General features: G+C 33.1%; 1 protein-coding gene across 5 annotated transcripts in view; it reads left to right on the top strand.

The window, feature by feature from the left end:
- The window catches only part of SUZ12 (SUZ12 polycomb repressive complex 2 subunit), a 37,994-nt gene that overhangs the window by 7,343 nt on the left and 8,229 nt on the right, over window positions 1–22,422 (top strand). For 2 of the 5 annotated variants that reach the window (XM_081579703.1, XM_081579701.1), the window contains 6 exons: window positions 208–276; window positions 8,251–8,300; window positions 11,634–11,719; window positions 13,706–13,937; window positions 15,023–15,116; window positions 19,033–19,138. In XM_081579703.1, coding sequence (XP_081435829.1) covers window positions 208–276; window positions 8,251–8,300; window positions 11,634–11,719; window positions 13,706–13,937; window positions 15,023–15,116; window positions 19,033–19,138 — 637 coding nt within the window. Of the gene's footprint in view, window positions 1–207; window positions 277–8,250; window positions 8,301–10,150; window positions 10,230–11,633; window positions 11,720–13,705; window positions 13,938–15,022; window positions 15,117–19,032; window positions 19,139–22,422 lie in introns of all 5 variants that reach the window. The other 3 variants (XM_081579704.1, XM_081579702.1, XM_081579705.1) reach the window with 2 other exon arrangements.

The following is a 22,422-nucleotide window of genomic DNA, read 5'->3' on the forward strand; positions in this document are numbered from 1 at the left end:
CCTTTGAGATGGGACTTGAAGGCTTGTTTGCTGTATTATAATATACACTGTCTCAATAGTATTCATTGTTACGGCTAACCATCCAGAATTTATCTTAATAAAAATAAAAATCACATATCCAGTTTGCCTATTATAGTGACAATAAAGTATAATCTGTTTGTTTTTCCCAGTTGAGAAGTGATTATTTTGTTTATCTGTTTCTTCCAGGAAAACATTTAAAGTTGATGATATGTTATCAAAAGTAGAGAAAATGAAAGGAGAGCAAGAATCTCATAGGTAAGATAACCTATCAGTTTACATTAAGTGACAAACTTGAGGAAAAAAGAAAAAGTACAGTGATCATTTTCCTTGTGATCACCTTAATATTGTAAGGAGTTAGAGTGAACTTTGGAGGTCATTTGATCCAAACTCATACACAAATCAGGGATTACTTCTGTAGCATCCCTGGCAGAGAATCCGTTCTTAGCCTCATCTTGAATATCTCCTCATCTTGGAAACGCACTGTTTTCTAAGGCAGTTCTGTTCATTATTATTTTTCTCTACTGCAGTTTCTTGCATTTTGAATCAAAGTTTCTGTAACTTCTGCAGTTAGTATTAATCCTGCTACCTCATCTGAAGAAAGATGGAGGCTCATGTGTATGGTATACTCAACTGTACTCAAGGTGCTGTGCCAAGTGCTTCACACGATCACAGCTTTTCTAAGGAATCATCTACAGTTCTGAGAGAGGCACTTTTTTTCCCTTTCTCATCCTTCCTCTTATTGACGTCCTTCAGACAAAATATTCTTAACTATAGTTTATATTTGAAATGTGTTTATCACATGATAGTTTCAGAAACCTGGCCTTTTGGACAGAACCTTAATGTGTGTTTTCAGATATGATTCCCAGAATTAATCCCTAAATGTTCCCAGTAGCTTAATATCTCCCTAGGCTAGACAGATGCTTCCAATCCTAGACAGTAGGCATCTCAGTCTTTGATAAGTAAAGTTGAGTATTATTCTAAAGAGAAACAGGGACTTGGGTGGTATTTGTTTATTCATTGACTACTTTCAGGGGAGAATGTAGAACTAAAAATACTAGATTTTTTAAAAAATGGAATTGAGAAAACTGCCACATGGATTTTTCTTTTTCTCTTGAAGTTTTAAATCATACCTTACCAATTTAGATAGGATGTACATTAACTCACTGATGGCTTTATTTATAGTATCTCATTTTTGTGACTAAGAGATGTCATTTTTGTAATTTCTTTTAAGTTTGCCTTTTCAGTTTGGTTATTATTTGAATTTTTTTTTTTAATCTCATTTGAAAAGTTTGCAGTCTTGTGTAGGACTGAAGTGTAATTTATATTTCCATATCTAGGCAGTCTTGATTTGTAAATAAACTTTGATGGTTCATTCTAGAAGCTGAGATCCCAAATCTTTACCTAATCGGTTACTGCCCAAGGAATACCTTACAGGATTGGTTTATATAGACTGAAAATATGCTCAGTGCATGCACCCTCTATTCTTTGCTTGAATTTCTATTCCAAATCCTTGTTTGTTCACCTGCCCTGGAAAGAGCTTTTGGGATCCTCTGGGCATTTTGTAGTTAAAGTGTGAAACTGTAGTCAGAGCCTGACCATACATCCTCTCTTCTTTTCTCCTAAATAACGTAATAGTTTGCCCTCAGGTCTTCTGAGGCTTGTGTGAGAAGGAAGAGTGAAAACAAAAAGAAAACTTGACCGTTTCTTCATCTCCCCCATCAAGGTTCTACCTTCATCACTGCTAAACATGACTGCTATCTCATTGTGACCTTGACTTTGATAAATATTACAGAACTTCTCTTGAGTGTGTGTTGTGAGGAAGATAATCTTATACTGGCACTCACCAAATAATTATATTCATTTTGACCCAATGAGTTTAACAACTCTGCCAGTACTGTAACAAGGGTATTGTTGACCAACTCACAGAAACTTCAGAGAGTTGCATAGAATTCCTGCTTGTAATTTTGAAAATAGTCTAGGATCTAACTTGGACCAGTGAGTTGGTCGTTTCAGCTCCCCAAGATCTTTTTTTTTTTCTTTTTTCCCCAAGATCTTTTTAAACAGACCTAACTGTGTTGGAGCTGACCATGCTTACTTAATACTCAGCAAGGCTCTTTAGGCCCATGAGGTATTGAGTTACTATACTAGATGTTCCACACCCCACCCCCCCCATGCCACACACACACTCCATCTTTATGAATGTCTCATTGTTGCTCCCAGAGTCACTAAAATTAACTGAGAAATGGTTCATTTTAAGTTTACCCACAAGGCCCTATGTTATTAAATTCCTTCAGTGTATTTCGCATCTCAAATTAGGCATAATCCTGCCATTCTACTGAACTTTATCACCTAGGATTGTAAGTTCCCTAGACAGCAGTATATAATGTCAGCACTGTAAAACCTTGCTTTCAAGATCTATTGTCAGACTCTCTTACGGGAGAACAAGGTAAATCTTTGTTGTTCCATGAAATTAGTAGACATTAAAATCTTAAATCATTTACAAATAAAGTATCTCCCATCTATATTTTTATTCTGTACTGTCTTAAACATAAAGCTCTTACTCAGTTTAATTGGATCCTGGGTTTGTTCAGTAGCTACAGTTGGGATATATTCCATTGGAACTCATGTTCTTTCAGTACCTCAACAGTCTTAATGTCTCCACTCTCAAACCCAAAGCATCATTCCCCAAAGTTCCAGGAGACTGTTGAGATACCCCAAATACTGTAGTACTGCAGCCCAAAGGTTAGAACAGTCAAATGCCTGATCTATTTATCACAGTTGTAGAGACTTAAAAACAAAACCAAATTCCTGGCATTATCTGTGCAAAATGAAGTTGGTGTTGAAGGTCTTTTTTGTCTTTTATACTTTAACTCTGCAGTTATTTTACTTGTCAAAGATAATGGCAGAAATTTATTGGGGGAGAAGCTGATAGAAAAAAAGAAACATGGGACATTTCATGGTTATCACTTCTTTAAGGTATCAGTCAATTTGTGACAATAGATCAGGGTTGCATTTGTAACCTTAAAACTCAATAGTAATACCCACCAACTATGAAGATGATTTCTTTTCTTGTACAATGGCTTCTGCACACTCCATAGCCATTAGGAAATTTTAGAAATTCATAGTGGTCACATCTCTGGTCTCTATTTTTTCCTAATCTTTTCTTCTTGCTCTTCTGGTGTGGTTATGTATATTTAAAATGTCTTTCTTTTTAGAATTTATAATATAATACCTTATGTTCTATCCTCTCCATCCCTTGTTTCTGACTTGCCAGTATATTGTGGATTCTGAATTTGTTTTGAGTTTTGACCAAGCTCTATGGTTCATTGGTATAAATCTCTGATCTTTCTGTAGTTTTCTGTTTTAGCAGGATCCCAGGGGTTTCTTGGGCTATTAATCCTACCAGTTTGAGAATTCTCTAGTCACAACTCCTGACTTCTAAGTGCATCTCCACTGACTGAAAGGTAGCATGAAAAAATTTCCAAATTGGAATTGCTTCCAGAAATATTTCCTGTGGTCAAATGAGAAGCATTTCCACTTAATCATTTTCCATTCCTGGTCCTGTTAGTAGCTGGAGAAATTCCTTCCAAAGATAACTGAAGTAGAACATCTACTAGGTATATTTCCAAACCTATGTTTTTAGTAGGTTGAAAAGGTAAAGTGCCTTTCATCACTTTATGTTGTTGTTATTACAACCGAAACTTTTGAGTTAGTAATCTTCCTTTTCTTATCATCTTTTTGTACTGTAACAAAATTCAGATCTATTTTTTTCTGGGATTCCCATTTCCTTCATGTACCATGTCCCAGACACTTCACTAAGACCTAGTGGATATAACAGTGAGCAAAACAGATGAAGACCTTGCCTTTCTGGAGTTTATCAGCATTTAGGGAAAAAGGCATAATTGTAAAATAAATATAAATGCTGCGAAGTAAAAGTACACACATAGGGAAACTATGGCTGTATAAGGCAGGAGAATCAGCTCTTGTTTCAGAGTCTAATTTGGGAATAGAAATGTTCAATGAGAGCTTCCCTGAAGGAAGAAGCTGAGATTTGAAACATGAATATAGGAGTAAAATGAGGCTAGAGGGTGAGCAGGTAGGTGATTCTAGTTAAAGGGAACATAACATCATTTGAGGGCAGTGTAGCTGACTAGAGAGAGTGGAGAGAAAATGACATTTGATGAGACTGGAGCAGATGGCCATGACCAAATAATGCAGAACCTTGTAGGCTATTTAAGGTTGTTGGTCTTTATCCTAAGAAAGCTGTAAATTATTTTAAATAGATATATTGCATTAATGGTGTTACTCTAGCCACCTCTTTTGTAGGTTTAGCTGCATTTTTAAAACTTCAAGCTGCTGCTTAAGTTGATTATATGTCTTTTTCCACCATAATACGGTCTGATGTCTTCCTCCCCTTTCTCTCTCTTTTTTTTAACAATTCTGTCTTGATTGTAAGTTTTGAAGTTGTTTTTATATCAACATCTTTTCAGACTTAAGTTTTAATTGTTCCTTTTTTAGAATCTGGGCTGTAAATTTCTTTGTACATACTTACTTCTGAAGGTGACTTATCATTCACCACTAATCATATATGATTCTTAAAATCTATTTGAGAACAGATTTTTCCCCTAAAACAATCATATCTTTATTGACTTTTTTTGTGAATACAGCAGCTGTTTTTTTACTTAAGTCTTAAGGAAAATAAACATCTTTTAGAAACAGCTTGATACACACAGTTTACAGTATGAAGCAATATACTAATAAATGCTAGTCGTCTAAATGTTTACATCATAACATTAAATGTAACTTAGCTTATCATCACATTTGACCTGTTTTGAGGTCATATAGCCATGACTGTAGAAATGAAGTCTTAAACCTGCCACTGTCAGATTAATGTGTATAAATTTGAGGCACTAACCTTGGTTTCTTTCCTGCATAAAAATGTTGGTCCTTGTGTGGGATCTGTCTACTCCTAAAATTTGAGTTTCCTACATGAATCTCATCTCAAAATATTCGTCTCTTATGAATTTAAATTTACTTAACCTTATTCTGCAGACTGCTTTACAATTGTCAGATACTTGTCAATTACTTGTGCTTAGAATCTTATCCCCAAATTTCACATTCCCCCTCTAGTTTCCTGTTGACATATTGCTTTCTTCCTAAGAAGATAAAGATAGGGAACATATCATGAAGATGAACCAAATCCTTATCTGATACCTTATTCTGATCATCTAAGCTGGATTCTATGCTGCCTAAGACCAGATAGGCCTGACCAGTCCTACATGTTTCTTTCTTCCCTTCCTCTGATCCAGCTTAACCAATTAAGAGGTAGACACAGTAGCCACAAGAGAGGGAAGAGGGTAAATCAGAAAGGGAGAGAAAACTGTCCTTTCCTTGGACTAAACCATCCGTGAAAGGAATCAACTTGGCCTCATTGTTACATTATATTCTAGGTACATATCAGGGTGTTTACTTTTAGGAGAGTGTTTTCCCCTTTTAGTGCTTACTTTTAGGGGAAATTATACATAGCAAATCACATTCCCAAATTTATTTTTTAAGTTGGTTAATTGAAATTTGGAATTCTTTTCTCAAACAGTGTTATATGGTGGCTGAATGAATCTGCCATCTCATTTAATTTGTAATGTACCATTTAAAACTGTGCCTCAAACCATCCTGTGGTGACTTTCTGTTTTTAATTTCCAATCTTTTGTAGATGGATACTTTTGTAAAATATATTGATCACATACTTGGATGTCATGTCAATGCTAAATTTCTATAAAAATGGTTAAAGTCTAATTCTCAATATCTTGCCTTGTGGAATGGTAACAGTTTCTCCAGTGAACTCAGTGGGTAGACCAGGTTTTGAATAACACTAATATAAAGTGTTTTCTGGGGTAGATCAATGCAAGGTATTTTTGTTGTTTCACAGTTGGAACATAGGATTGAATTTCCTATAAAAACAATGTAAATAATTGTAGAAGTACCACAATATAATGGGTCCTGATCCCTGACCTTAAAAATCTTACAGGTCTAGGGAGGACAGCATTATCCTTTTGAAAATCATTTGTTGAATGCCTTTCTGTAAGAAGTTGCTAGATAACAAAGGACACTGATATGTTAAAAGAGAATGTGTGGAGAGAATGTGACAAAAAGTAGTACATACAAGTGCTTATAAAGGAAATTAAGCTCTGGGATGACTGGGGATGGGGTCTTTGTAGAAGGGGAAGCAAGTATTTTGATGGATTCTTTAGTATTTTACCCATGCCTCCCAATCTTCATTTTATAGATACCAGGTCACAGCTAATAACTAGAGCCAGAATTCAAACTTGGATTTGTCTCTATTTTATCATTCTATTCTACTTTCTTATATGAGGCTTTATTAAGGCTAAAGAGAAATAGGAACCATATCACAGATAGCACTTAGAGAAAAGATTTGGCAGTTGGGGACCCATTAGAAAATTGGAGAAAGAAATGATTCATTTAAAATGATGTTTTAAGAAAATTAACCTGGCCTTTAGTATGTAGGTTTAACTGAAGCAACTAAGAATAGGATAGGCTGGTTGTGACTAGTGAGTTACCTTATAACATGTGGAAACTGGAATATTTCTCTCGATTTCTCAGTTTAATTTTGGAGTTTCACCCGTTTTACATTATAAGATTTCGTTTACAGAACAGTTTTTTATAGAAAAATGCTAGTTATCTTTTAGTAAAATGGCTTGTAGAGTTTATAGATGGTATATATACTTTTTAAAAATCAACTTGTATATAATTAATATTCAGTATAATAATACTCACCTTAAGTATATAAGTTTGAGTTTTGACAAATGTATACATTCGTGCAACCATAACCGCAGTTAAAATATAGAACATTTTCATCACCTTGGAAAAAGTCCTTTGAGCTCATTTACAGTTGATCCTCTTAATGTACTTTTAAAAAAATTTTCTTGATACTTAAGTTACAGTTACTAATTTTTCCTTTATGTTTATGCTTTCTAACTCTGCTTGAACCCTTACACTTCACAGTCATTTTGTTAGTCTGTTGATATCCTAGCTTACTTTTCTTAGTACCGTTCTAGAAATGCCCTTCAAGACTCCCACCCTGTAGTTTTTTAGCGTACACTTTCATGGATTATCTCACTAGAAAATAGAGGCATCCTCACATCTTCTTTTGAAATATCTCACTTACCTCCTATTCCTCTAAGACTTAGAGTCCTGGGCACAGTTACAAAACTAATCTGTTAGTAATATGTCCTCATTTCTAACCATTGTTTATTCCTCATTGCTCTCTTGTCTCAAAGTCTTTGTATAACTGTGGTTGTATGAATGCATAGATTGTTCACATCATTTAAAAAGAAAAAGGTACCCTTTATTGAACCATATTGTGCTTTTACTGTTTTACTTTGATTCTTTACACTAGTAAATTTCTTGAGTAAGGGTTCAGTACTGCTTCCCTTTTCCCAAAATCTGTTCTCTAGAGCCCTCTATAATCTGATGTCTGTATCACAGGACAGAAACTGTTCTGGAAAGTTATGAATGGCTCCCGATTTAAAGATAGATTGTTCTTTTCCAGTTTAAAGCTACTACAAAATCCTGTTGATGTTTTCATTTATCCCAACTTAATAGATTTTCCATTGTTAGTAGACAGTTATTGAAACAAAAGGATCATTATAGTTTATGCTTCCTTTGCATTGTTTCTAAAACTAAAAGTGAAAATGACATGTTGAATAGTAACTAACAAATCGATAGCATATTTGTGATTGTGTATTTCATCCCTCATTGAAGTAGAAAGTGATGGTTCTGCATCATTTGTTAAGGAGGTTGAAATTCTGTAGCTTGAAAATACTCAAAACACTTGAGTATTGAGTAGCATGGATTCGGCTGTTGTTTAGAGGGATGGGAAGGGAAATCTGTCCCGGTTTTACAAGTAGAACACTAAAGCACTATAAATTATCTTGCCTCTTATTTGGTGGTCTCTTTCTGCTTTGCTTCTTTGGTGTTTTTTGTTTCTATTTGTGTGGTGTATGTATTTCAGTGTGTATAGACACACTGTTTTGAATGTCATGCTTAACATGGAAAGCATGGAGTCAGTGGGCTTGAATAGAGTTAAGAATTAGACAACCAAATATTTATAAATTAGATGAAGTAGCTTTGATTTCAGTGTTATATTTAAAGTCTAAGTTATTTTTGTTATAGCATATTAAAGTAGTAAAATTTTTTGTTTGTTCTGTTTAGCTTGTCAGCTCATCTGCAGCTTACATTTACTGGTTTCTTCCACAAAAATGGTATGTATTTAAAAGTAAACTTACTGGCAGTTTATGGCAGCACACCTTTGTGAATGCAAAAAAGAAAACAAAACTGTAAATTTGTAAAATTATATTTAATGGAAAAGATGTTGATTCTGATAATTTAATTTCTCTTTAGTGGATTTCCCCAGCAATTTCAGTTATTGCTTTTGTGGTCAACAGTGGAATATGGAGGATGTAACTTATAAATCATTAAACTTTAAAAGTAGTAGTTCTTAAGTCTTAGTCTGTGTGGAAACATTTTGACAGTTTGTTTGAAATACATATACCTGGATCCTCTAAGGCCTAGATCTAGTAGGGTTTTGGTGGAGTTTAGGAGTCTGTATTTTAATAAGGCATGAAGGTAATTCAGAAATAGGTTGTCTGAGAAACAAGTTTTAAGAAACGACTTTAAATAAAGAATGCGTATAAGTCACTTTCCTGTACATCAGAGGTTGGCACAACATTGTAAATCAATTATATTATTGTAAAAATAAATAAAAAACTGTCTTAAAAGCTTTTAAAAATTGTAGGTCAGCCTTATACATACATAAGATTGTGCTCAGCACCTGGTTTCCTTACAGCTTTCTTGCTGTCCTTTTAAGTTATGAGTGGATTTTTACATTGTTAAAATAATCAGTATTTTGTGGGATCATTCTTGAAGGTAAACATTAGCTTATCTAAATAGATGAAATTCCACCTCTTAAAACTCAATCATACCTTTTAGGGCTCCAAGTATCGCAGTTGAAAAAACTGTAACATTATCTTACCCAACTCAGAGCCCTCATCTTTCCAAAGATCGCCAGTAGAAAATATGGGAAAGACTTAATAAAATGAAATTTCTTAGATTTTGTCATTTTTTATTTACAACGTTTTTCAAACTTTAAATTATAAAGATGGTGAGAATTTTTAATGACATTTTATGGAAAAACCCAAACAAACTTTGTGGCATCCCAGTACAAAGCTATAACAACTGAAACGAGCACTGCTAACCAATGGGGTATATCAATATGTTAGATACTATAAAAGGAAAATTATATAGTCTTGAATGTTACTTCATTAAAAAAAAAGTGAAAGCATACTGGGAAAAGTTTCAGTTGGTTTCAAAATGGATAAAAGGCCATTTTGAAAGGCTTGTCCATCTTAAATTTGTGTGGGTATCCTTTAATAATCATGCAATGGAATAAAATCTTCAGAAGAAACAGGTCAAGTTGTTCATCCTTAGTATTGTTCAGTAAGAAACAGTGTAATAATAAATAGAATGGTTTTATTAGAACAGTTTGATAACTAGTCAAGTTTTTAATGTAAGAAATTTGAAGTCTGGCCATACCTGTCCTATTAGTCTGGTCATATTAGCAGCTAATGTAACTTCTAGTTTTGCCTTTGACCTGGTCTGTTTTTTTTTAATAGAAGTAACCTGAGTAGCATTTTCATGTTTTTTCTCCTAAATCATTTATAATCATCTTGTAGAGTTCTTATTTCTAATCATTCATTGTATTTGATCTCCTGTGGTACTTAAAAAGTACATGAATTCTAATACTTCAGAAGCTCATAATTTGAATTTTATAGGTTTGTTAGCCCTTTGTTCTCAGGTATTTCTATAAACATAAATGACTCATCATTGAAATTATTGATGGATATTAATTGAATACTATTTACTAACATTATATAATTAACAGTAATTTACTTGAATTAATTAGTTGAAATTAACTGGCACATGGTATGATAAACTTTTTTCCTGTCTACATGACAGAAAAGTTCAAAAATTGCTCAAATTCACTTAAAGTTTTTTTTTTCTTGATATTACCGGAATAAATGAGAAAGTAAACTGTCAATACTTCTATTTCCAGAAAGTAATTTCCCATTATAACTTTGAAATTAGTGGAAGTTGGAAAGAAGCAGATATACTGCCTCTCTTGTCTATTCAAGGTATATTTGTAATTTTTTTAAGAAATAATATTTTTAAGAAACCAGGATAGAAAAACAACATCAAGATCCCTAAAATATTATTTTTTCTTTTGTTTTTGAATGAATCTTATTTAGCAGTTACTACTTATAACTGCTTAGAATGAATACACAGATTATTAGGGTACTGTTTCCATGGTGAGTATTGTTCAGAGAGTATTTTTGTTATTGCATTTTGGACATTTGGATATTTTGGGTATGTTAAATTATTTTTATCCTGGATACGGCTTTCAAGAGACTGATTCAAATGTATTTTACGTATATACCCTGAGTAAGAAGAATGTTTCTAAGCAGAAAAAGTGTTGCCTAAAATTCCAGAACAAAGATTATTTCTTTGTTTATGGATTCATCTGTAACATATATATGTGTATTACTCATCTGTAACATATATATGTGTGTGTGTGTGTAGACATATATATAACATAGTAGTTCTGTATGAAGTTGAAACTTAATGATAAATGAATGATAAAATATTTAAAGTTTTGGACTATTTAGTGCCTTTCTGATTAAAGACAAGTTGTAGGGAAGTATTCTGGAACCTTAATTTGTAGAAGCCTTTTTTTAAACTTCATTGATAAAGAGACTATATACTATCACTTTAAGATTCCTAAACTTTGTAAACCAAGAGATTCTCCTAGGTAGTAAATAATATCTTGATTTTTGCTCTCCCATTTAGGCTTTAAAGAAATTCTGGGGGAGGGAGGGAGGTTCAGGATGGGGAACACATGTACACCCATGGCTGATGTATGTACACTTGTATGTACACTTCATGTCAATGTATGGCAAAAACCACTACAATATTATAAAGTAGTTAGCCTCCAATTAAAATAAATTAATTAATTAAAAAAAAAATTTTGTAACGGGGAAAGAATCTGAAAAAAAAAATTCTGGGGGAAAGGTCAAAAAATAGCTCACTTTCTTGTGAAATGATAATGTTTATATTATTAAAAATAACTTATGTTTAATATTTTTTTAATCCATTTTTTTTTAATCCTTTCGGTTACAAGTTTTGGTCAAATCAGAGAGCCTTTTAGTTTAGACATCTGAGCATTCAAAATGAAATGAAAGATAGTAACCAATTCAATTTTAATTTATCTTTAACTAGGAAATTTTTCTAATAGATTTTGGGAGAAGGAAAAAATAAATGATTATTTTGTGTCTTACCTCTTCAGAACTATTTCATTTATGCTTTCTACTAAGAAGCTTTAACTATATTTGTTAAATTTGGAACTGATTTTGGGGAAAAGGAATGAGTTAACTTCTGAGAAGACTTCATTATAGAAAGTCTTTGTTTGAAATTCTCAGATATCTTAGGAAAATGAGTACTATTTTTTTTAATAGATTTTGAAGTATTGTTTTTCTATTTAGATAAACCATCACAAAATTCAGAAAATGAACAAAATTCTGTCACCCTGGAAGTCCTGCTTGTGAAAGTTTGCCACAAAAAAAGAAAGGTGATGTATAAAATGATACCGGTGGATTAAATGGAATAATTTTTTTCATTAAATATGTTTATGCAAATATACTGTGTTTTTAAACTATGTGGTTGTTGTTTAGTCGCTAAATCATATCCGACTCTTTTGCGGCCCCATGGACTGTAGCTCGCCTGGCTCTTCTGTTCATGGGATCTCCCAGGCAAGAATACTAGAGTGGGTTGCCATTTCCTTCTCCAGGGGATCTTCCCGACCCCAGGATCAAACCCAAGTTTCCTGCATTGGCAGATGGATTCTTTACCGCTGAGTCACCAGGAAAGCACTTTTAAACCTTAAAAGCTTTAAAATATGTTGATGGCTGAATTGTAAAATTGATAACCTCTTTTGCCAACCTCCTATGTCTTCAAGTTTTTCTAATCTGACTGTAGGTATCTGCATAAAACTTTGTTATAGAAGTATGACAGAGTGGGGGGAGAAGCTTATTTTTTAGCGTCTTAGGACATAAATTCAGTTGCTTCCTGCTACTCTAATCTCTTAGCTTGTTTTTTTTTTTTCTTTTTTTTTTTTTTTACCTTAGCTATTTAAACACACTGGTATTTAAAATAAGGGCTAAGAGAGAGTTCCCTAAAGGACTATCTTGTACCAGTACTCTCAGGCAAAGAAATTCTGCTGTTAGCGTTATCAGTCATTAACTTGTTAATATATTGCTTCAAATTTTTATTTACAAGATGAGATCATTTTACCATAGAAACAAGTATTATGCTGGTTAAATTTCTTGGGCAACCCACCAAAGCCAGTAGGTTTACTTTTAGTAGCCTTGGAAGTCCTTGGGTGTTTTAAGAATGGGAGGGACTTCCCTGGCATTCCAGAAATTTAGGACACTTTAACCACTGGGAGCATGGGTTCTATCCCTGGTTGAGGCGCTAAAAGCCCACAAGCTGTGGGACAAGGCCAAAAAAAATGAATAAGAATGATCTGTATAGAGGTTCCTATTGCTAATGCTCTTCCAAAATCATAGTAAGATGATGTAAAAACTGTCCTACCGATACGGAGTAGACCAAAGTGATGGGAGATAGCAGTGTAAGTATATATTAAAAACTCTAAAATTTATTAATAATACTCTCCAGTCCCCCAAACCCCACACACAATAAGTAGTGATGTGAAAATTCTTCAAGATATATTATTATTTAGGCAAAAAAAGAAATGATTATACAGTATGATCCTTCTTGTGTTAAGAAAAGGCATAAATATTTTCTTCAAAGGATATGCACAGCCGCTTGCTAATAGTCCTCTCTAGAGTGTAAGAACTGGGGTGATAGAGACTTATATTTTTCCCATTTTACACTCTTGTAGAACAGAATTTTAAGACTATAAGTATCCATTCTGTTTGTTTTAAAACAGAAGCTACCTAAAATATGTACTGTATTTTCTTGTTATAAAGGTCTTCTGCATCTTGCAATTTTTTGGCTTTGCTCTTTCAGCATAGCCCTAGTTATATAACTACAGAACATTACTCATAAGATGATTAATGTTACTTCTTATAGACAATATATTTCAATATATGGATTTACTGTTTCTTAAGGTTGTTGTCAGTAGGGTTATTGTAATCATCTTTTTTCATTTCTAATGCTCCTATTCGTTATTTTGTTAAAAATAGAATATTTAAGGGAAAAGAGTAGTTTACATGAGTTGTAATACTTCAAGCATGGTTTTAGTTCTATATTTCTAACTTAACACTTCAAGATGACCATCAGCTAAATATAAGATATACTATATCATTATTTTCATTATATTGAGGAAGTCCTCAATTGTGTTAATATTTGAAAGATAGTTGATTGATATTTTCTTTGCACTTCATCACAATTTTCAGACCTTTGTTTAGAATCTTAGCATGCCATTTGGAAATCATGCCCTAAACTGTACTTCCTATAGCTGTGATTAGAGGTTTTATTATCATTCTTATCATTGCATATACATAAATAAATATAATAATCTTTGCCTTTGCAGGATGTAAGTTGTCCGATAAGGCAAGTTCCTACAGGTAAAAAGCAGGTGCCTTTGAATCCTGACCTCAATCAAACAAAACCTGGAAACTTCCCGTCCCTTGCAGTTTCCAGTAATGAATTTGAACCTAGTAACAGCCATATGGTGAAGTCTTACTCATTGCTATTTAGAGTGACTCGTCCAGGAAGAAGAGAGTATAATGGGATGATTAATGGAGAAACCAATGAAAATATTGGTAATTTTTATTTTAATAATTTTACTAGATTTTATTGTTGGAGATTAAGATGAACTGTAAAAATGATTGAAGTAGTACATCTTCATAGTATTCATAATTGTGTACAAAATGTTTCTTTTTTAGTTATTTTAATAATTATTTAGAGGGAAAATTGATGCAGAACTAGAAGTTATTGCATGTGTTCTAACAACACGGCCTTTATTAGGGAATCTCTAATGAGATCATTAATTTTATGGTAGATTGGCCTAGCGCTTACACTGTTGGTTATTGTGCTGTACTAGGTATTTAATTTGTAAAATTTTCATTATTGTATGGTGAAACATTTCATGTAGTAAAAAAATATATGTATATATTGAACACTGGATGGAAAAGACTGGTATTTAAATTAGTCTCTGAGCAAACAATTCATCCCTTCCCCAACATGTGAAGAATATCATACATACAGAACATTCAAAAGAATTTGGTAGTGAACAACTATTTATCTACCACTTAGATTCTACAGTTACATTTTATCATACTTACCACATATCTATCCTTCTATCCTCCACACTGTTCTGAATCCACCTTTGAGGTAACTATTCATATAACATATAGGTGCTCAGGACACAAAGATGATTAAGAAATCCAGTCCCATCTTCCAAAGGCTCATAACCTGGAATACAGAGATAAACATAAAATATAATTGCAGCTAAATGATCCATGGTATAATTGAAGTATTTTTGAAGGTTAGTGGAGAAGTACCTTGACAAAAATAATCTTTGAGTCTTGAGGCATTCTTTGAAGTTCTTGGAAAGCAACCATGAATGAGGAGGAATTTTTTCTCCTTGCCTAGCAGGGAAGATCATTCTGAATAGAAACTAACATCTGCAAAAATGTGGGGTTAATAATGTCAATGACTATCAAAAAGTAAGAACATACACATAAGGTAAAAACATAAAATTGAAGGGTGTAAGTCTGGGTATTATTATCTTGCAATTTCCTGTACCTTATTTGGGATAGAGTATGCTATGTGAAGGGTCCCAATGTCATAAATATGGTGTATTTGCTTGAATATTTGATTCATGAGTAATGTTTGTCAAATTCAGATGTCAATGAAGAACTTCCAGCTAGAAGAAAACGAAATCGTGAAGATGGGGAAAAAACGTTTGTTGCACAAATGACAGTATTTGATAAAAACAGGTAATGTTGATGGACAGGCAAGGCTCCCATGTTTTAGAAATGTTTTTATTTTGAAGCAGAATATAGTGGTGATACTGTTTCTTTGCCTTTCTCTTTATTTTTATGGATGAAAAAATTAATTTGCAAATACTAAACTTTTCTCTTTATCACACAGAAAGCAATAAACACAGATGAGTTGTTTGAATGTTCAGTTAAGATTGTTTTTCAGCAAGTATTTTTTCAGTATCTACTTTTTTGTTAGATACTGTTTTTGCCCATGAGGAGGCAGCAAAACCCCTGCTCTCATGGAGCTTAAATTCTAGTAGAGGAAACAGGTACTACCCCCCAGAATTATATCAGCTAATGTACTTAGTGGGAATGCTGTGAAGAAAAATAAGAGAATAAATGGTTGTTTTATAGAGAAAGCCTCTGGGAGAAGGTCATATTTGAGCAGAGACCTGAATGAAGTGGGCTCTATGCAAATCTTGAGATTATGTATTTACCTAGAGTTAAGGAAGAAAATTGTGTGTTATCATCGTTGTGTGGCTCTGTGCACATTTGACACAGGGTAGGAAGGAACACTTGGATTTATAATCATTTCTGCAGTTTTCACTTGGGAATTAAGCACCTTAGTGCCAGTAAAGAACCTCTAGGAAGCGAATGCAGTATTCTTTTTTGATACAATTAGAGGATGAAACCTGTAATATGCCATGATTTCTTGTCCTGAGGTGCTTACTGGTAGTTAACACAGTTCACTGTCAGTAAGGGATAGGAGAAAGCCAAGCCAACTAGTGCCTTTCTCCTGCTCTTTAAAAAATAGATTATTGCCTTGATACAATCCACTTACTAGCCACCAGGGTAAAGAAAGGTTCGGGGCTTTTAATGAAAGTAAAGGTGATTAGGAATAGTGCCATTGATTTTGCTACCATTTTGTCTTTGAATCTGTCACCTAATGTCAGCGACGTTGTTTTCTCTAAAGTCAGAAATTTGAAAGGGGTTATGTCTGTGGGAAAAAGCAGTTAGGATGTCGTACACTGGACTTCATCAGTGTTAGTAAGTGTTCTATTTTAGGCAGTGTAGGAGGAGGGGTACATTATATTCTTTTCAGAATTCTTTCTACCTTACATATGTTAACATATTCCTTGTACATTAAAAAAAAAACTGCCTTTTAAAAAATTTTATTTTTAATTGAAAGATAAGAGCTTTAAAATATTGTATTGGTTTCTACCATACATCAACATGAATCAGCTATAGGTATACATATAAAAACTGCTTTTTAAAAAAGTACCAAGAGGAAATCATAGAATAATTTTCTCCCAACTTAAATTTTGGAAATTTTCAAACTTAAAAAAGTTGAAGGAAAAATGCAGGTGGTTAATACCCATGTACCCTTCACCTAGATTCATAATTTGTTGGCATTTTACCACATTTGCTTTATTCATGAGTATTTTTGTGATAAACCATTTGAGGGTTAGATCATGACACTTGATTCCGTTTCTTATTCCTAAACTTAGCCCAGATCTCCTGAGAGCAAGGACATTAACCTCCATAACCACAATACATCTACCATATGCAGAAAAGTTAACATGAGACAAAAATACAGTACTCTCTCCCCTATTGCCTTGGTAATGTACTTTTCTGTTCCTCCTCGCCCTAGTCAGGGATTGTGATCTGTAGCTAGTTGTCCATTGTTATATACATTCAGTCTCCAATTTGGAATAGTTTTCTAGTCCCCACCCCCCGCTTTTTTTTTCCTTCTGTGACACTTTAAATACAGGCCTGTAGTTTTGCAGAATGTATTTCATTTTGGACTTTTGTGATTATTTCATGTTTAGATTCAGGTTAAACATTTTGGGTAGGAACACTGATTGATGATGTTTTCTTTGTGCATGTCACAGACACAGCTGATATTTGGTTTGATCACTTGGTTAAAGTGGTGTACCAAGTATGGGTTAATGAATTCAACGTTTATTCAGTTTGTTTTAATCTATTTCTGTTGCTATTTTAATGTTCAGATTGTCCTAAATTTGGTCAGGAGGAGCTCTGGAGCTCCAAGCAGGTTCCTAAGTCCCTTTGACTTATTTTTATTTATTTATTTCCTTGTTTTCTGGAATATTCTAGATATTCCAGGCTTTACATACTCCTTTTCCTACCTCTGCTCTGGAATTGGCTCTTTCTTCCGAGTCATAGTTTCTTTTAGTAGAGGAAAAGTATTTGCCAGCCAAGATCTGGGGATTAGATGTTTAAAAATTCGTTTTATAATCTCTGAGAAGTAAAAGTCTCCTTAAAGAGTAAAATTCAAAAGCCATATCGAAAAATAGGAATATGGAGCAAAATAAAAAACTTCTTTTGAAAACAAAAACACCATCGTAAGCCAAGTTGAAATAAAAATGACAAGTTAGAAGAAAATTAATTTGAATTCACAATATGTAGATATCAGAGGATACCTCATTCCTCATATGCAGATCACATTAAGTAAAAAGGAAAACACACCAGGGCAATAGAAGAATGAGGAAGGGATATCATGAAAACATTTATAAGAGAAGAAAATACATATGGTTTTTAAACAAAAGATAAAACATCTGAATGCAAAAGTGCATTGAGATGTCATTTTTTTCACTTACCAGTTTGACAGATATCAAAAAACTTGGTAAAGTACCGTTGATGAGGCTGTGGGGGAAAAGGGACTCTTCATACATTACAGATAGGAGAGTAAATTGGATTGTAGCCATCAATGTACAACCATAAAACAGAATGTTATGTAGCCATGTAAACATGTTTGAGGAGAGCTCCTTTCCATTTTAGAAGTATATTAATATCTAGTCAAACTAATAAAATCAGCTTAAAAAAATATTAAGCTGATATATTGAAGTAGAAAAAATTCAAGTAGCACAACATGAAGACAAAAATTCTTAAGTTCTTGAAATCATTTGCTATTAAGAGTCAGACTTTAAAGACAAACTATCTGTATTGTATTGCTAGCTCTGGCTACTCACTGTGTCATCTTAAAGCAAGTTATTTAACCCTCTCTATGCCCCCATTTCCTCTTCTGAACAGTGGAGTAATAGCATCTACTTCATAGAGTTGTTGGAAAGATTAAATGAACCATGTAAATAAAGTTTTTAAAATAGGGCCTGGCACATAGTAAGCACTCAATAAATGTCAGCTAATATCACCTAAGAGAATTTCTCTAAGACTGATGAGGAGATGCCAGATTCTTGATATGCAGTTAATTATTGAGTATGGTTGGAGAATGGTATTTAGGTTAGTAGTGTTATCAGTGTTTAATGGTATGGAAAAAATAAAAAACTATATATACACACACAAATACATACACACACATTAAAACTGTACTGTGAGTATGGGTTTAATTGATTCTTTGATTCAACCAGTATTCCACATATTCATTCACCTGTGAAATGTTTATTGAGCACCTATATGTGCCAGGTGCCCCCTTAGGATCTTACAAATATCCAATTTGTCATTATAATCATCAGTTTGCTGAGTCAAGAATTCTAGTTCAAATATTTACAATAATTAAAGATAACAGACATAATTCTTAGTGGCTCCCTAAGGCAAGTATTAAAACACTGTTGTTATTTCATTTCTTAGAGTATAAAGCCTGCACACATGCTTTATACTTAATATTTAAAACTTCCTAAGTTTTAAGACCGTGAGCATATTATACTTTAAATGTTTAAAGTTATATCTGAGTAGCTACAGTAATGAAATAATTCTCTAGTAATAGTTATTAGTACAAATCATTAAAAAAAATTTTGGCCAGGAATGGAGTGTAGGTATATTCTTAAATCTTGTTGGGAATGTAAGCTAGTTTATAAATTTAATAAATGCTTTTGAATATAAATCTAAAGATGTAGAATTTGTGTACTTACAATAATACTCAGGTTACTTTAAAGTGTATGTGTTTGTCTAACAGGCGCTTACAGCTTTTAGATGGGGAATATGAAGTAGCCATGCAGGAAATGGAAGAATGTCCAATAAGCAAGAAAAGAGCAACATGGGAGACTATTCTTGATGGGAAGGTATGGACTACTCAGAAGACTGAGCACGTTATAGTTATGAACTCCCATTTCTGATTGATGTTTTCTTCCCCAAATGCAAATTCATGTTGAAAGTAATTCACATTGGAAGGAAGAGTCCTTTTTTTTAATACCTTGAAAAACACAAACCAAAATTATGTAGTCAGAGTATTTAATGGAAGGCCTCATCCTTGGAGCCAGACCACCAGGTTCAAATCTCCACACATAGCTATGTGGCATCTGGCAAATTACTTAATCCTGTGTGTCTTAGTTTTCTCATCTGTAAAGCAAGGCATAGAATTGATGGATTAAATGAAATAATTAATGAAAGATGCTTAGCACCGTGCCTGGCATAAAATAAGTGCTCAATAAATGTTAACTGATATTTTAAATCCCATTCATAGTAACAGCAGGTAACATCTGACTAATAATAAACTTACCAAGAAATCTTCAAATCTTAGATGAAGCAGGCTTAAAATAACTTTTAAGAGACTTAAAAATAGGCATACATACATTTCTTGGATAGGTAGACAACAGAACCAGTGTCATTTGTTTCTAAATATATTAGATCTGTGTAGAAGCACAAGCAAAATCCTGAAAGGAGTTTTTTTTTTCCTTAAGCCTTAAAATTAGTCTTAAGTTAACCTAAAACAGTGTGTAATAGTACTATGGAAAATTATGGAAAAGTTTTTTGAGAACCTTTACTTTCCAGATAACAATAGAAGAACTTAAATTTATGGTATAAGTATAGGAATAGACAAGCACATCACTAAAACATAGTCTTGAAATAGTTTGAGTTTAATCTGTGATAAAATTGGTATTAGATCTGTGTGGGAAAGATAAACTGTTCATTATCTGTGTGACAGAATTGCTCTCTAGCCATCTGGAAATTCCAGAAGGCTCATAAATGTAAATGTAAAAATTACATTTTACACTACATAGCTTCAAAAAAAAGGTGAATATTAATATAATCTTGCTATGAGGAAAGCCCTTCTAGGTATGATACAAAAGCTAGAAAGCATAAAATAAAAATGACTAATTAAAATGAATCGTTTCTATACTTTAAAATCTAAAGTTAAAACCAAATGATGGACTGGGGCAAATATTTGTAACGTACAGAAGGCTAATATGAATATACAATTAATAAAAAGATAAGCAATGTAATTAGGAAAAATGGATAAAGAACAGCCTGACAGCTCTTAAAGCAACAGATACAGATGACTAGTAAGCTTTTTTAAAAAGATACTCAACTTTACTAGTATTCAAAGACAAAGCAACAAAGCAAACAAAATCAGAGATTACTAGCTTTTGATGACTAGTTTGACAACAGTTAAAAGAAGTTGACCGTTTCTAGTTGGAGATGTGAGGACATATATTCTCAAAGAATGCTTTAAGTTAAGAATAAGTTGATATAACTACTGGAGGGGAGAGTGACAATATGAATGAAAATTTTAATTGTGTATGTAGTCATTAACAATTTGATAAAACAGTTTACATTTTATAATTTTGTCACAAGGTAGTAACTAGATAAGTGAAAAGATCTAGGTAACAAGTCTTGCCTGAAAATTTTAAATAGTGAAAAATTGGAAACACTTTTAACTCTTAAAATGATAGCCATTAAAAAGGGCAATATTTTGACAAGATTTCCATGATATTGAATTTTTACATAACACATACACCCACCTTTTCTAAAATTAAGCATGATAGTGGCTACCTTCAGATGATTGGATTTTAAATAACTTTTATTCATATGTTTCTACAGTGCTTGAATTTTCTGCAGGTATTTGTTATTTTTATGTTTTAAATTTTTTTAAGTCTAAATTTATCCTTGAGAAAATAGGATTATTATGTATTAGTTTTGAGGTTTTTCCAAGAAATTGAGACAATATTAAATTTCTTTTTTAAAGTTTAAGTTTCTTCATGAGAAAATAGAATTATTATATATGAGTTTATACTCATTATATGAGTTTATACGTGTGCTGCAGTCCATGGGGTTGCAAAGAGTCGGACATGACTGAGTGACTGAACTGAACTGATACAGGAGTTTGGGGGTTTCCCAAGAAATTGAGGTATCCTTTTAAGTCAGGTCATATAGATTGGCTTCTTTTTAACAGCTCTATGTTATTCTTTTAAGTAAATGTCCCATAAGTTGCTAAACTAATGGCACTTAAGTTGATAATTTGATTATTTTAATTTTTTTTACATTTTAACAAATGTTGTTGTGAGTATACTTGTACTTACTTGTACATGTATCTTTTTGCATTGCAAGTATTTTTACAAGATAAATTCCTAGATACGGACTCACTATGTCAGAATTGGTTTATATCATACCCTTTCAGTTCACTCCAGTCTAAAATTACAGTTTTAAAAGGATTATTTGTAATAAAGATGGAGAAGGAGGTTAGACTTGTGTGGCAGTAAAACAGGAAATCATTGAAGGTTTCTATAAAAAGGAATAGCATGAAAGCATCTTTGACAAAAATTACTTGGAATCCTGAATATGGATTGAGAAGTAAAAATTAGAAGCAGAGAGAGCAGCTGAGATACTGCTCTCTAGTAATAAGATACTGTAGTAAGAATCTATACGTGGTGATATATGAGAATAGCAAGAATAGGGGTCAAATGTAATTCTGAAATTTTTAGTTTAGGGTCACTAGTAGAATGATAATGCTTGGGACAAAAATAAGTGTACTTGAGAAGAAAAGATAATAGATTCATGTCTAAACATATTTGAGTTCAGGATGACCTGGATATCCAAGTGACAATGTTTAGAGCTCTTAAGTGTAAAGAAGGGAGAACCAATTTGGGAATAATCTAATAGGTAAATCCTTGAGGATGGGTGAGAGATTGGGGCATGTGGCTAAATGAATTAAGGAGACCAAGGGAAGAGTGGTTTTGTAAGTGATTGGAAGTTAAGGAGGAAAGCCTCAGTGTCGTAAAATTCAAAGAGGAGAAGCAAGGACAGTCATTAGTGAAGCTGAGAGAAGTCAAAAATTATTCATTGCTAAAACCATTCAATTCAGTCAAAAGTAATTGGTCATCTTTAGAGAAGTTGCAAACTGGCAGGCTTTGGGTACTATAGTTGTTGTTTTTTTTTTTAATTTGTTAGTTACCAGCAAATAAATGGGAATATTTTTCATGAGAACTTAGAAAAAAGTCTGAAAATTGGGCTGTATTGGGCCAGTGTTTGTATGGGGAACCTGTTGAGCAATTGCCAGTCTGAGCCCTCCAGTACTATATAAAGACTGTGTATAGTCTATACTGTATATAGACTGTGTATAGTCTGC

Source organism: Giraffa tippelskirchi, chromosome 3, assembly GCF_054371585.1.
Source record: "Giraffa tippelskirchi isolate mGirTip1 chromosome 3, T2T-mGirTip1v1.2.pri, whole genome shotgun sequence".
NCBI classification, from domain to species: domain Eukaryota; kingdom Metazoa; phylum Chordata; class Mammalia; order Artiodactyla; family Giraffidae; genus Giraffa; species Giraffa tippelskirchi.